This window comes from Medicago sativa, chromosome 7 (genome assembly GCF_051527215.1).
Source record: "Medicago sativa cultivar Bolivia chromosome 7, Bolivia_mono, whole genome shotgun sequence".
NCBI classification, from domain to species: Eukaryota; Viridiplantae; Streptophyta; class Magnoliopsida; order Fabales; family Fabaceae; genus Medicago; species Medicago sativa.
Genome location: NC_140755.1, coordinates 104,846,670 through 104,859,534, shown reverse-complemented (window position 1 = coordinate 104,859,534; position 12,865 = coordinate 104,846,670). Strand labels below are relative to the sequence as shown.

The 12,865-nt window shown below is 35.2% G+C and overlaps 1 protein-coding gene, 2 long non-coding RNA genes and 1 other non-coding gene across 4 annotated transcripts; 3 read left to right on the top strand and 1 right to left on the bottom strand.

The window, feature by feature from the left end:
• Window positions 1-3,731: 3,731 nt before the first annotated feature.
• LOC146911758 (small nucleolar RNA R71) lies at window positions 3,732-3,838 on the top strand. Its single transcript, XR_015020830.1, has one exon. It is a non-coding gene; the product is annotated as a small nucleolar RNA R71 (small nucleolar RNA).
• Window positions 3,839-6,419: 2,581 nt separating this feature from the next.
• Window positions 6,420-7,041, top strand: LOC146911757 (uncharacterized). Its single transcript, XR_015019153.1, has 2 exons — window positions 6,420-6,641; window positions 6,763-7,041. It is a non-coding gene; the product is annotated as an uncharacterized LOC146911757 (long non-coding RNA).
• A 191-nt stretch (window positions 7,042-7,232) lies between these two features.
• On the top strand, window positions 7,233-8,939 carry LOC146911756 (uncharacterized). The gene is made up of 2 exons (XR_015019152.1): window positions 7,233-7,481; window positions 7,710-8,939. It is a non-coding gene; the product is annotated as an uncharacterized LOC146911756 (long non-coding RNA).
• Window positions 8,940-9,494: 555 nt separating this feature from the next.
• LOC146911755 (uncharacterized) lies at window positions 9,495-11,685 on the bottom strand. Its single transcript, XM_085725765.1, has 3 exons — window positions 11,200-11,685; window positions 10,929-11,045; window positions 9,495-9,912 (listed from the first exon to the last, which is right to left on the bottom strand). Exons 1-3 carry the CDS (start codon window positions 11,269-11,271, stop codon window positions 9,709-9,711), a joined length of 393 nt encoding a protein of 130 aa, XP_085581891.1. The 5' UTR covers window positions 11,272-11,685; the 3' UTR covers window positions 9,495-9,708.
• Window positions 11,686-12,865: the final 1,180 nt, after the last annotated feature.

Below are 12,865 nucleotides of genomic sequence, written 5' to 3'. Positions count from 1 at the left end.
CCTCAATGATTCAAAGAAAAAGAAAATAAAAGAGAAGAAGAAGAAGATGGAGTAGAAGAAGAGTAGTAGGAAGTGTGAAGAGAAAGAGGAGAAGAGGAAGAGGAAAGGGAAGTGAGGAAGAGGAAAGCTCACATGTTCTCATTGAGGTCCATAAGGAGGACCTTGGAGATTGAATTGGTGCATCATCCTTCGGAGCATTTCATTGTTTTCTTCCGACAAGCGGTTGCCCCTTTGGGCATCATTTCTCAGCCCCAAAAGTTCTACATCTTGCCTTTGTTGCTCAGTGCTTATCCTCTCTATCTCGGTTCGCATCCATGCCCATCTTTCATCATCATTGAGCTCTTCGGCATCATGGTCATGGTGTTCCTCCTCAGGGTGCAAGTTAGCACCTTCTCCTGCGTCATGTTGCTCATGTACATGTTCATTATCAACATACAACCAATTCTCCTCCACCTCGGTGTTAGTCCGAGATGGGTTAGGAAGCAAAGATAGAATAGGCACATTGAGCTTAAGGGCATATTGCATGGGTGGATGATGTGTAATGAATTTCATAGCGATTAATGTCTCTATGTTAAGCCTATTATTGCCCTGAATTTCATTTATCCCTTCCTCCTCGCTCACTCCAAACTTCCTAGCAATGAACGTGATAACACCCCCCACCACTATGTCAGCTACAAGATTAGGCTTAGTTCCTATTGATGCGAGGTAGTCAAGTATGTAAAAACAAGTATTCACGGGATTATTAGTAAGCATTGCCCAAAGCATAAAGATTTCATCCGTCCTACATGTTCCTACTTCTTTCCTACCCCAAATGGTACAAGCCATTACTCTCTGAAGGTACCTAAGAACTGGGTTGTGTATGTTACTAGCCTTGTTGGATCGTGGAACATATTGGTTTCTACCGGTGATGCGTGTCCAAAAGCTAGCAGGGTTATAGTCGTCCGGCTTTAGAGCTTGATTCCAAGAGTCATGGATGAACCCCGCATTTGCGAAGCCCATTTCATTGCAAAAGTTTTCAAGGGACATCTCGTAATCAATATTCAAAAGCCGGAAGGAGACTCTATGATCGGGGTCATCTAAATTCAACTTATCTTTCGTGAATTGGATAGAACTTAAAAATTGATAAGTAAAATTTTCATACCCCCTCATAGGACTAAGCAGCTCACCCCATCCTAATCTATTCAGCAATTCAAAAGCATTGTTCCTAATCCCTAAAGTAGTCATAGTATGAGGATGAGGGTACCTACAAGGATGCAAAGGTTTAAAGATAAGGATTTTATACCTTTCTTTTTGGTTGTTATCCTTGAAGGTGATGCCATGATTCTTTGCCGGTGCTCTTCTCTTTGACAGTGGTCCTCCGAAAGATGTTGCTGGTTCCTTGCCACTCCTTCGTGAAGCCATTAGACCTTTGACCTTGGTTTGACTTTGGGGATTTGGTGAAGGTTAGGGTTTTGATGAGAATTTGAGTAGAAAGGGTTCGTTTTGGATTGGGGTTTATGTTTAAGTGAGGTTTATGGTTTTAGATGTGGAGATTGGTGAAGGTTTGGTGGTTTTTGGGTTAGGGTTAATGGAGGTAAGGGTTTGGTGAATTATGTGTTTGAGTGGGTGAAAGATGTTTTTGATGGGAGGGTTTTGTTTTGGATGAGATTTGTGATTGATTGGTGAAAGAATTGAGTGATTTGGTTGGGTTTTGATGAAGTTATGAAGGTTTGGAGTTTAAGAGTTATGGAGGTTTAGAGAGAGGGTTAGAAGATGAAAGAAGTTTGTGGTTTGAGAATGATTGGAGAAGAAGAAGAAAAATTGGTATATAGGATGCTAGAAGTCGGGCACGGCCGTGCCACCCTTTGGCACGGGCCGTGCCAGCATTCTGACCTTGGACTTCAACTTTTATTCACAAAACATGGCACGGCCGTGCCATCCTCAGCACGGGCCGTGCCAGCCTTCTGGACCTGGGGGCTTCAAAAATTTTCAGTTTTTTCGAATCAACTTGGACAATTACCTACAAAAACACTTAAAACAAAGAAAAACAAAACAAAAGCGATTAAATGCGTGGGTTGCCTCCCACGAAGCGCTCTTTTAATGTCATTAGCTTGACGGTTAGAAAGAGTCCTTAGAATGGATCAAAGATATCATATTGTGTAGATGACGCTATAAAATGTTCTTTCACAACATGATCGTTAAGCATGCAACAAGAGTAAAGAGCGGGACCCTTCATAACATTTTCCAACTCGTATCCTACCATTTGATCACTCACTTGAAAGACTATCCTACCAAGTTTAACATCAATGAGAGCTCCTGCAGTTGCGAGGAAAGGTCTACCTAGGATTATAGGGACGTCATCGTCCTCTTCAATGTCAACGACTACAAAATCAGTGGGGATGTATATCCCCTCTATCTTAACAGGTATGTCCTCGACAAATCCTACAAGTTTCATGGTAGAACAATCAGCTAACTTTAATTCCATTTTGGTAGGTTTCAACTCTCCTATCCCTATCCTTTTAAGAAGAGACAAAGGCAGCAAACTAACACTAGCTCCTAAGTCACATAAGGCTTTGTTTATGGTTTCATTCCCAATTTCACACGGTATGGCAAAGCTACCTGGATCTCTAAGCTTAGGGGGTGCTTCTTGGATGATTGCACTAGTTTCCTTAGTCAAGGCTATTGTCTCATTATGCTCTATAGCCCTTTTCTTTGAAAAAATTTCCTTTAAAAACTTGGCATATAGAGGCATCCTAGACAAAGCTTCAGCAAAGGGAAGTTTAATGCAAATTTTCCTAAGTATGTTAACAAATTTTTCAAACTTATCCTCTAGTTTAAGCATTTCAGGATTTAAGGGGGATGGAGTTTTGTTTTCTTCAAGTGGTTTTGCTTCTTCTATCACAACTTTATCACCTAAGGGCTTGACATTTTCTTTCCCAATGTTTTTAACCTTAGCAAAAGTTTCGCCTAACTTACTACCCCCAAAAGATATGACATTAACTTGGGCTTTGGGATTGGCTTCGGTTTGACCAGGAAAGACTCCCGGTGTTTGGGAAGAGGTAGCCACTTGTTGGGCTATTTGAGCGATTTGAGTTTCAAGCATTTTAGAGTGAGTAGCAATAGAATCAACCTTGGTATTGAGCTTGGAAAGAGAATCATTCAGAAATCCAGTTTGGTTTTTAAGTTCTTGAAGTTGTTTGTTTTGGTTGGCAATAGAATTTTCCAACAAAATTTCCAAATTGGATTTCTGAGTGAATCTTTGGTTGTTTGCATAACCGGGTGGTGCTACTTGTCCATAGGGATTTTGGTTTTTATAAAAATTTTGATTTTGTCTCATCCCTTGGTTGTATTGAGCATAATTCATTTGCTCAACACCGTTAATAGCACTACCTAGTTGGCAATCAACACCAGCATGACCAGTTATACCACATATTTCACAAGAAGGAGTAGAAGCAGAATTGATAGCACTAACATTGAGTTTTTCAAGTTTTTCAGTTAGTGTATCAATTTTAGAAGCAAGGTGGCCATAGTTAGAGACTTCGTGTATACCTGCCTCCTTTTTGGAGGATGAAGAACTAGTGATGGCTCTCTCGTCGGTCCATTTGTAATGATTTTGAGCCATGTCTTCAATCAAGGCATACGCCTCTGTGTAGTTCTTGTTCATAAGTGCTCCACCTGCAGCTGCATCAACAGACATCTTAGTGGTATAAGACAAGCCATTATAAAAAGTGTGGACTATAAGCCACTTCTCTAGGCCATGGTGGGGACAAAGTCTTAGCATTTCTTTGAAATGCTCCCACGCCTCATAGAGAGATTCCCCATCTTTTTGGTTGAACCGCGTGATTTGGTCTCTAAGTTTAGCGGTTTTAGATGGTGGAAAGAAACGGGCAAGGAATGCTTGCCTCATCTGATCCCATGAAGTAATGGAACCGACTTCGAGGGAATGGAACCAAGCGCTAGCTCTATCCCTTAAGGAAAAGGGAAAGAGATGAAGTTTTACGGCTTCTTAGTTCTCCTTCATGGTTCCACTAATTCGTAGGAAAACAGAGATGTGAAGATTGGGATCCTCAGTGGGGGATCCCGAGAATTGGTTTTGCTGCACCAAGTTAAGTAGGGCAGGCTTAATTTCAAAATTGTCATCCTCAACCGTTGGGTACACAATAACAGCTTGTGACTCAGCCGTAGACGGCGTTGCATACTCTTTGAGAGTGCGATTGGCCATGACGGTGTTATTTCGTGCGTCTCTCTTTCGTCTATGCAAATACCTTTCGATCTCGTTGATTATTACAACTCGATTTCTGGTTTTTCGCATAAAAAATTGAGAACCCAAAAAAGTTAGTGATAACAGAAAAATAAAAATAAAAATAAAAACAGAAAAAGAAAGAGAAGAAGAGAGAATTCTAATCACTAAGAAAAAGCTAATTAAATTAGTTAACTCCCCGGCAACGGCGCCAAAAACTTGATAGGGCCAAACCGCAAGTGCACGGCCTATCGAAGTAATAGTAGTAAGTAGAGTTATCGTTTCGCTAGGGAGTTGTTCAACTTAATTAACTTTTAGTGAATGATTAGAGGAGAGAAAGTTAATGAAAGAGAGTTTGATTGCTGAAGGTAAAAACAATAATAATAAAGGGCCTTAGGATCATTGGTTCATCATAATGACTAATCCTTCACTAGACAAAACCTAAACATCTAATTTCATGATTTACACACTAATTTCTAAAGACCGGTTTCCCTTAGCCCCTCACCTTTCCGATGAAAGTCCGGTGAGAGTTTACTTCTAGCAACCAAGCCTATTTCACTGACATGATTACTAGAAGATGCATAGAGGATTGAAACTACTCTTTGTCTCAATAGTTGCAAAGACTATTTCACTGTTTTGCAACTATTGTCTAGATTCACTTGTTCCAACATCAAGACTCCGCTCTCGCTTTATGAATTGATGTTTGGGATGATGGATTAACGATTATCAAACCCTCCGCTTTCGCTTCCACAGTTTGATAATTGTTAATCCACGTTAAGACGGTGAATCTAGATTAGAAATTAGGGTTACATAGAAATTAGGGTTTAGACATGTTTTGTTTAGGATTGAGTCATTAGACTCCCCAATAATCCCAAGACGAAGAAGTCTACTCACTCATGTTCATCGTAGACATGGGGGAAGAAGAGAGTAAAGTAAATTGCAGAGAAAGTAAAAGGGAAAATAAAGACTTTTATTAAAATAGCAATTGAAATAAACAAAGTAAAGCATGATTGTTTATGGTGGAGAGCTACTCTATTTATAGCTTTACATCTGACTTAGAAACTAAGCAACTAAAAGGATAAAACGGTAAAGCTGCAACAGGGTAACTTGGGCTTGAAGAAAAGCAGCAAAACAGGTCCTGGAGACGGGCACGGCCGTGCCACATGTTGGCACGGGCCGTGCCAAGCTTCTGACTTTGGGGGGACATATTTTTGTCCCGTATCTTCGTATTCTTGCGCTGTATTTGTTCCAGTTCTCTTTCTTTTGCTCCAAGGCACCTTCCACCATATATTTATTCCTAAAATAAAATAAAACATAATTTGAAGTAAAATATTCTAAACTAAAATAAAATGCAATAAAATAAAATCAAATCTAAAATAAAACTAAACTAAATAAGGCAATAAATAAGACTATCTATGACTCATCAGTACCTCCATTGTGGAAAAAAAATTGAGGGTCTTAAAAGATGTAAGGTCTAAATTAAGACCTCATTCTTAAATGGGCCCACCTCACCTTTTTATTAAAATAATAATTAAAAAGTGTATTAAAATAGATACTAGTGAATTAAATAAATAATATTTGTGGGACTCAATTAGACCTTCTGTTAGAGGGTCTCCGTTGGAGTGGTTGAGTACGTATTAGGTACTATTATTAAAAAATTATTAAAAAGTGATGTGTCAATGTGGGACCCATTTAAGATCTCAAATATGAGAGTCTCCATTGTGGATGCTCTAATGTGTCATCGGTCAATTTCTTAATGAATTTAATTTAATGGGGTACATGGTCATTTTTTAATATATAATCTTTAAAAATCGATAACAAACTAAAAAACATGGTTATCTACTATCTTCTACTATAATAATAATAATAATAATAGTAATAATAATAATAGTAATAGTAGTAATAGTAATAATAGTAGTAGTAGTAATAATAATAATAATAATAATAATAATAATAATAATAATAATAATAATAATAATAATAATAATTAATAATAATAATAATAGTAGTAGTAATAATAATAATAATAATAATAATAATAATAATAATAATAATAATAATAATAATAATATATTTAAACTCCTATCCACCAAATGGCAAAAGTTATGGTGCATAAACCATAACTTATGCACCATGCATAAGGACTTGTCAACCATTAGATCATGTATAATCCTACGGTTCACACCCCACACCCCACACTCTCTCCAGAAGCTTCTTCTCACGAAAGCTGTTTTCGTCGACGACGACACTTTCTTTAAAGCCTCTCTCGCCGCCGATCAAGCCCGCACTATCAAACTCCTCCATCAGCGCGTCCACACCTTAGAACGAGAACTCGACGCCGCCATCACCACCGCTGCTCGCGCTCGTTCCGAGAAACGACAAGCCGAAGCGTCTCAGAAAGCCGCTGAATTACGCGCTACAAGTAAGTACTATTAACCTAATTGTGAATCCTAATTTCGAATTCAATGATTGTGAATTTGAATTATTGGGATCTTTGATTGGAGAAGTTAATTGATAGTTTCTGATTTTTTTTAATACGGTAGAGGTGTTTGAGTTGTATATGGAAGAACTGCGTGCAAAGCAAGAAGAAATTACGAAGCGTGATAATGATATTAAGCTTTTGGAAGCAATTATTCAAACACTTGGAAGGAAAGAATGATTTACTACATCTCTGTAAAACACTAAAACTTGTTGTTCTTAGTTTCGTTAGTTTCTGTGTAAATTGAGTTGTTCTAGTTCTAGTAAGTAAAGATTTATTGTTATCTGAAACACTGTAATAAATTTGAATTTTTCTATAATGAATAATTTTTCTGTGTTATTTAGTTCTCTGGTGCAAGGATTAAATTTGTGTGTGCAAAATGAAGGTGATAAAGAAAATAAGTGTATGGTAGATTTTAATTTGAAGGTTTTCATTATGAAAATGCTTTCTTTTCAGGTTTTCATTATGAAAATGCTGCAACATCCTAACATAGTGAATCTGATTGAGGTGATTGATGACCCAGAATTGGATAACTTCTACATGGGTACTGATGACTAGTTTTTTCTTTCTTTCTTGGTTCATTATAAAAATGCTGCAACATCCTAATTTAGCTTTTCTTTTTTTGTCTGAGGCTTGACTATCTGATTTTTCAATACAGTACTTGAATATGTGGAAGACAAATGGGTTTGTGAAGGTTCAGGTCGAGCTTGTGCCTTACGTGAAGAGACTGCTAGGAGATACTTGCGTGATATAGTTTGTGGATTAATGTATCTCCATGCTCATGTAATATTTCTTTACCAATCTTTACATGATACATTTGTACACAAACACAACTTTTGCATATCAATGGAAATTTGTATGTTATATATTCTGCCTGATAAAATACAAAAAATAAACTTTTGAAGCATCGTACTGTTTATGGTAAATGCTCATACTCTTACTCGTTAAATGCCTTGGAATAGTTTAATCATGTTACTATAATGTTCAATTATATTTTTATTTGTAACGCAGAATATAGTACATGGAGATATCAAGCCTGATAATCTGTTGATTACTCGTCATGGTACAGTGAAGATAAGGGATTTCAGTGTCAGCCAGGCTTGTGAGATAATGCAACTACTGAGCCTGAATGTTAATTTAAATACTTAAAATATAACAAAGGTACCACTTTACTTGGATGATATTGTATCTTCAACTGCCGCTTAGGATACATCTTTTTCTTTGTGATACTGCAATATGATTGCACACAATGTTTGAAAAATAAGGAATATGATTACTTGGACGATATGGAACTATTAAAGTTGATTGGTGCACTCTGATAATACCTGAAACTAAACATTGACTTAATCATTTTGCAATATGATTACCATTTTTTCTTTTTGTTTGGTACATAGCCACCCCCTTTGACATACTCCATGCAGAGTTTATGATAAAATCTTATGACTTAATATGAAGCCTATATGGTTTTCATTTTGCAGGATGATAATGATATGCTTCGACGATCACCTGGAACTCCTGTTTTCATTGCATCTGAATGTATTTTAGGTTGGTGTTTTCATTTTATGCTTGTAAAATGCATTTGGGTAATGATGTCTACGAAACGCAGGTTCTCACACTTTGTATTTGTTAATGTGTTTTTAGGTGTTACCTACAGTGGTAAAGCTGCGGACACATGGGCTGTAGGAGTTACTTTGTACTGTATGATATTGGGTGAATACCCTTTTCTTGGTGACACATGGGCTATAAGATGTAGACCCAAAACAAAGGATGACGTTGACTGATGTCGCAGCAGATAGCTGGGTTATTGGAAATGATGGGCCAATTCCTTTGTACTTGTGCTGGTGCAAAAGGAAGAACTTGGTGAAGGAAGACAATGATGAGAGCAACCAAGATGCTTCGTTGACCTATACTGACTGATTTTATTCATAGGTTACATTTGTATATTTACAGTGGAAAACTCAGATATTGTTTTGTTCCTTACTGTACACCAGAATGGTTTGATTATAGAGGTAGGCTTGAAATAGGGTTAAGATTTATGTCTCATGTTTGAGCAAAGGGATGTTGTTCTTTTTGGTTGTTGAAATGATTTTATGTCTGGAAACATTTGAAGTTTTTTACAAGCTTTTGCTTGTAGGCATATATAGAGAGAATCTGAATTTATACTCCAATATCCTACTAGTTGTTTTGTTACATACATTTGTAACCATTCATTACAAAGCTATCAACATTTATGTTTGTCAACATTATATTTCCACTTTGGAGCATGTCAATGCCGACTGATGTTTTTATAACATTTAATGTTTATCACATTTTTTTTTATTACAAAACCATTAGACAATTATTTTGGTTTCACATTGAAAACTATCAAAATTTGTACTATTAAGTGGTTACATTGAAAACTAATTTTAATAAAATTGAACATTCTTGGGCCAAAAATTAAATAAAATGAACGGTATACTATGATAGATACTATAAAAAGACACAACCAACTGATTATGTCACTTTTCGTAGAAACTCGAGAGGTTTAACACGAAAAACAAACATAAAATAAAGCAAAAGTATGTTTTCTTTTTCTAGAAGATAAATTGTTTAAAACAAATTAATAATTTCATTTAAAACCATTAGGCAGTTATTTTGGTTTCACATAGAACACTATCAAAACCATTTAACCGTACTTATGGTTTCAGTATTCCATGCCCCTAATTTTAGTAAAATTAAATTAAATTGAACATTATTGGGCCAAAAATTAAATAAGATGAATAGTAGAATATGATAGATACTATAAAAAGACACACCTAACTATCAAAACCATTAAACCATACTTATGGTTTCAGTATTCCATACCCTTAAGTTTGTTTCACCATAAACTTTTTACAAATCCAGATATTCATAAACTTGATACAAACATTAACAAGAAACTTAACACTAATCTAGAAATCCAGAAATTCAATAAAAAAAACATTAACGTGCTAGCTTTTGAATCAATTCTTCATCATCTGAAGTTCCTTCATCAAAATCTTGTGCAACATGTTGTTTCAAGATTCGAAATTAAACTATCTGAGTTATTCTTCAGAATCCATGTTATTCTTGTTTTCTGCTCCTTCTTTTTACCACCATCAGATGATGAAGCTGTGTCATTCCTTTCCTCCTCATCCATTTGTGTTAGCCCAAAACTGAATGATGGCAATGACTCTAGCTTTTTAGTTTTTTTCACCTGCATGATCAAAGATAACCATTAAATCCAGAAATTCAATAAAAAAAACATTAACACTAATCCAGTCCGTTATCGGAGGTTATATATCATGTTGGACATGCTAGCTTTTGAATCAATTCTTCATAGTATAAAGTTGTTGCCTTCTCCACGTAGTTTCTTTTGCAATTGCTTGAGTTGCTTAATATTGTTGAACAGATTCCAATTCTCAAATCCATAGTTTTTGCAGCCTTGTCATTCTTCCCATGGTTTCTCATTTTACAACTTAGATTCTAAACCAAACAAAGAAATTTGTTAAAAACAGTTCCAAAGCAAATCAACGCTCTGAAACCATTTCCACAGCAAAATGGTTTCAGAGTAAAACTTGCTAAAACCATTTACACAACATATTGGTTTTCAGAGTAAAATGGTTTTCTATATGATTTTTAAACAAAACATACTATAATAAATAAGAAACAAATCAACAGTATGAAACCATTTCCTGAGACAATTAAGATTAAGTCTATTTCACATACATGTAAACCATTTTAAATTCAGAGCAAAATAACACATTTTACAACTTAGATTCTAAACCAAACAAAGAAATTGTTAAAAATAGTTCCAAAGCAAATCAACGCTCTGAAACCATTTCCACAGCAAAATGGTTTCAGAGTAAAACTTGCTAAAACCATTTACACAGCATATTGGTTTTCAGAGTAAAATGCTGAAAACCATTTCCTTAAATTAAACTATCTGAGTTGATTTTCCAGAAATTAAACCAATTCGAAATTAAACATTATGAAACCATTTCCAGAAATTAAACAACAACATTGAATACCACCGTCTAGGTTAGTAATATTCCTTGGATTATCATGAAAGTACAATTGATGAATACGGAGACATCCAAATAATCATCTAAAGAACACTTTTATGACAAATTATACAAAAACATCCAAATAATTAACTACTCCACATAGATATAATCAAAATCCAAACCTCATAAAGACATAGAATTGAATATAATAAAAGCAATAGAATACCTTGATGGATAAAGACATAATCTGTTTGTAGTAAACATCAGCAGTTCCAGGAAGACATATAAGTGGAGGCACAACTTTTGGACCGAGGTCATAATAACGCCATTCCTTTGTTCCAATCTACAAAGAATGAATCATCAAATAATGAAAAACCCTTAATCCCCAAACTAGTGAAATAATTGAATTAATAAGTAAACAAATTGAGCTGGATCTAGATATTATGTAGGAATGCAGAAACAGTAGTAAATTTTGAATTATCGAGAAAGGAACATACGGGAATTTTGTGAAGAGGAACTTGAGACTTGAAGTGAACGTAATCACCAGGCGCCGAAAAAGCACCTTTCATCGCTAACCTGCTGCTTTGATTTTGATTCGTTTACCCCAGGGATTTGGTGTTTGATTCTTTCACCGATCTTTTTCCAATTCTTGCGATTCAGAACACAACCATTTCCACGGATTCGAACGGAGATGATGAATTCGATCTGAGATTGATCGGCGATTCGATCGGAGTTCCAGCAGTGGTGGTGATGATGAGTTTCTGACGGTGTGTTTCCGGCGATAGTGAAAGGTTCCGGCGGTGGTTTCCGGCTACGAGGGTGTAGAAAGGTTAAATTGTTTTTGTTGGACTAGGTGTTAATGGGCTGGACTTATGCAGGACTTATTAGAATTAAGCTTTCACTTGGGTTGTAGAAAGCAATTATGTTAGGTGTAGAAAGCAATTATGTACGGTGCATAAGGATCTCCTTATGCACCATAACCACACCCCCACCAAATTGCCTAGATTTTCCTCGGCTAAACTCTTAGTGTCACTAATTTGATGGGCTTCATCGTCAATTGGCTACTAAATGATAAGAAAAAACAATATATTATGACCTAAATATAGAAATTATTCTCTCTTCTTATGTCATAAATATAGAAAAACAATTGTTTCTTCTCTTTTATGTCATATCTTATTTATAAAAGTTCTTAAATCTCTTAGACAATTTTTTAAATGTCAAAAAATTTGTTGCAAATTTCCTTCCTATTTTTTTTTTTTTAAAAAAAGATGTCATATCTTATATAGAGAGTTCTTAGGAATCTTAGACAACCTTTTGTTGTTAAAAAAAAAGTTCACCTAAAATAGGTAGTTAATTAGTTTTCAAATTCTCAATAATTGTGGTGTAGATTCAATTTATTTATTTGAAATTGAAAAAAAAATAAAGTAGCTAATGAAAAAAATATGAGAAATAAAAAATTCAGTCCAATATCGCATATTCTTTTCCATGTTGTTATATAAATATCAAACCAAAGCCCAAAGACTAAATTGAAGAATCAACAACTAGCATGCTCTGTTCACCCTTATAATACCTTATATATTAAAGTTCTTAAGTCTTTTAGACAATTTTTTGAAGCCGAAATAGTTGTTTAAAATATTCTTCCTAATTTTTTGTTTTTTTTAAAGATGTCATAACTTATATACAAAGTTCGTAGGTATCTTAGACAACTTTCTGTTGTAAAAAAAAAAGTTCACCGGTATAGGTACTTAATTTCAAATTCTCAATAATTATGGTGTAGATTCTTTTTTTTTATTTGAAAAATTGAAAAAAAATAAAGTAGCCAAAAATAAAATATGAAAAATTCAGTCCAAAATCTCATATTGTTTTCCATGTTGTTATATAAATATCAACTTATAAAGGCAACGTAAGAGCTAACAACCAAACCCAAAGACTAAATTGAAGAATCAACAAACAACATGCTCTCACTTTATCACATGCCCATCCTTATGTTAGAAAATAACAGGGTTGAAGAAGAAAAATAAACACAATCACAAACACAAGAATATAACGTGGAAACTCCAAAACCGGAGAAAAAACCACGACCGTTGTCTAAACCGACAACCAGAGAATTATTACTATGTGAAATTTTTTACAACATATACATTTCTCTCACTCTCACCCCAA

Excerpts from the sequence above, each read along its gene's own strand:
- LOC146911755 (XM_085725765.1), bottom strand. The coding sequence starts at position 11,271 with ATGAAAGGTGCTTTTTCGGCGCCTGGTGATTACGTTCACTTCAAGTCT. Across the intron at positions 11,046-11,199 it reads TTCCTCTTCACAAAATTCCC|ATTGGAACAAAGGAATGGCG; the intron begins GTATGTTCCTTT and ends CATTCTTTGTAG. Across the intron at positions 9,913-10,928 it reads TTATGTCTTTATCCATCAAG|GTGAAAAAAACTAAAAAGCT; the intron begins GTATTCTATTGC and ends TTGATCATGCAG.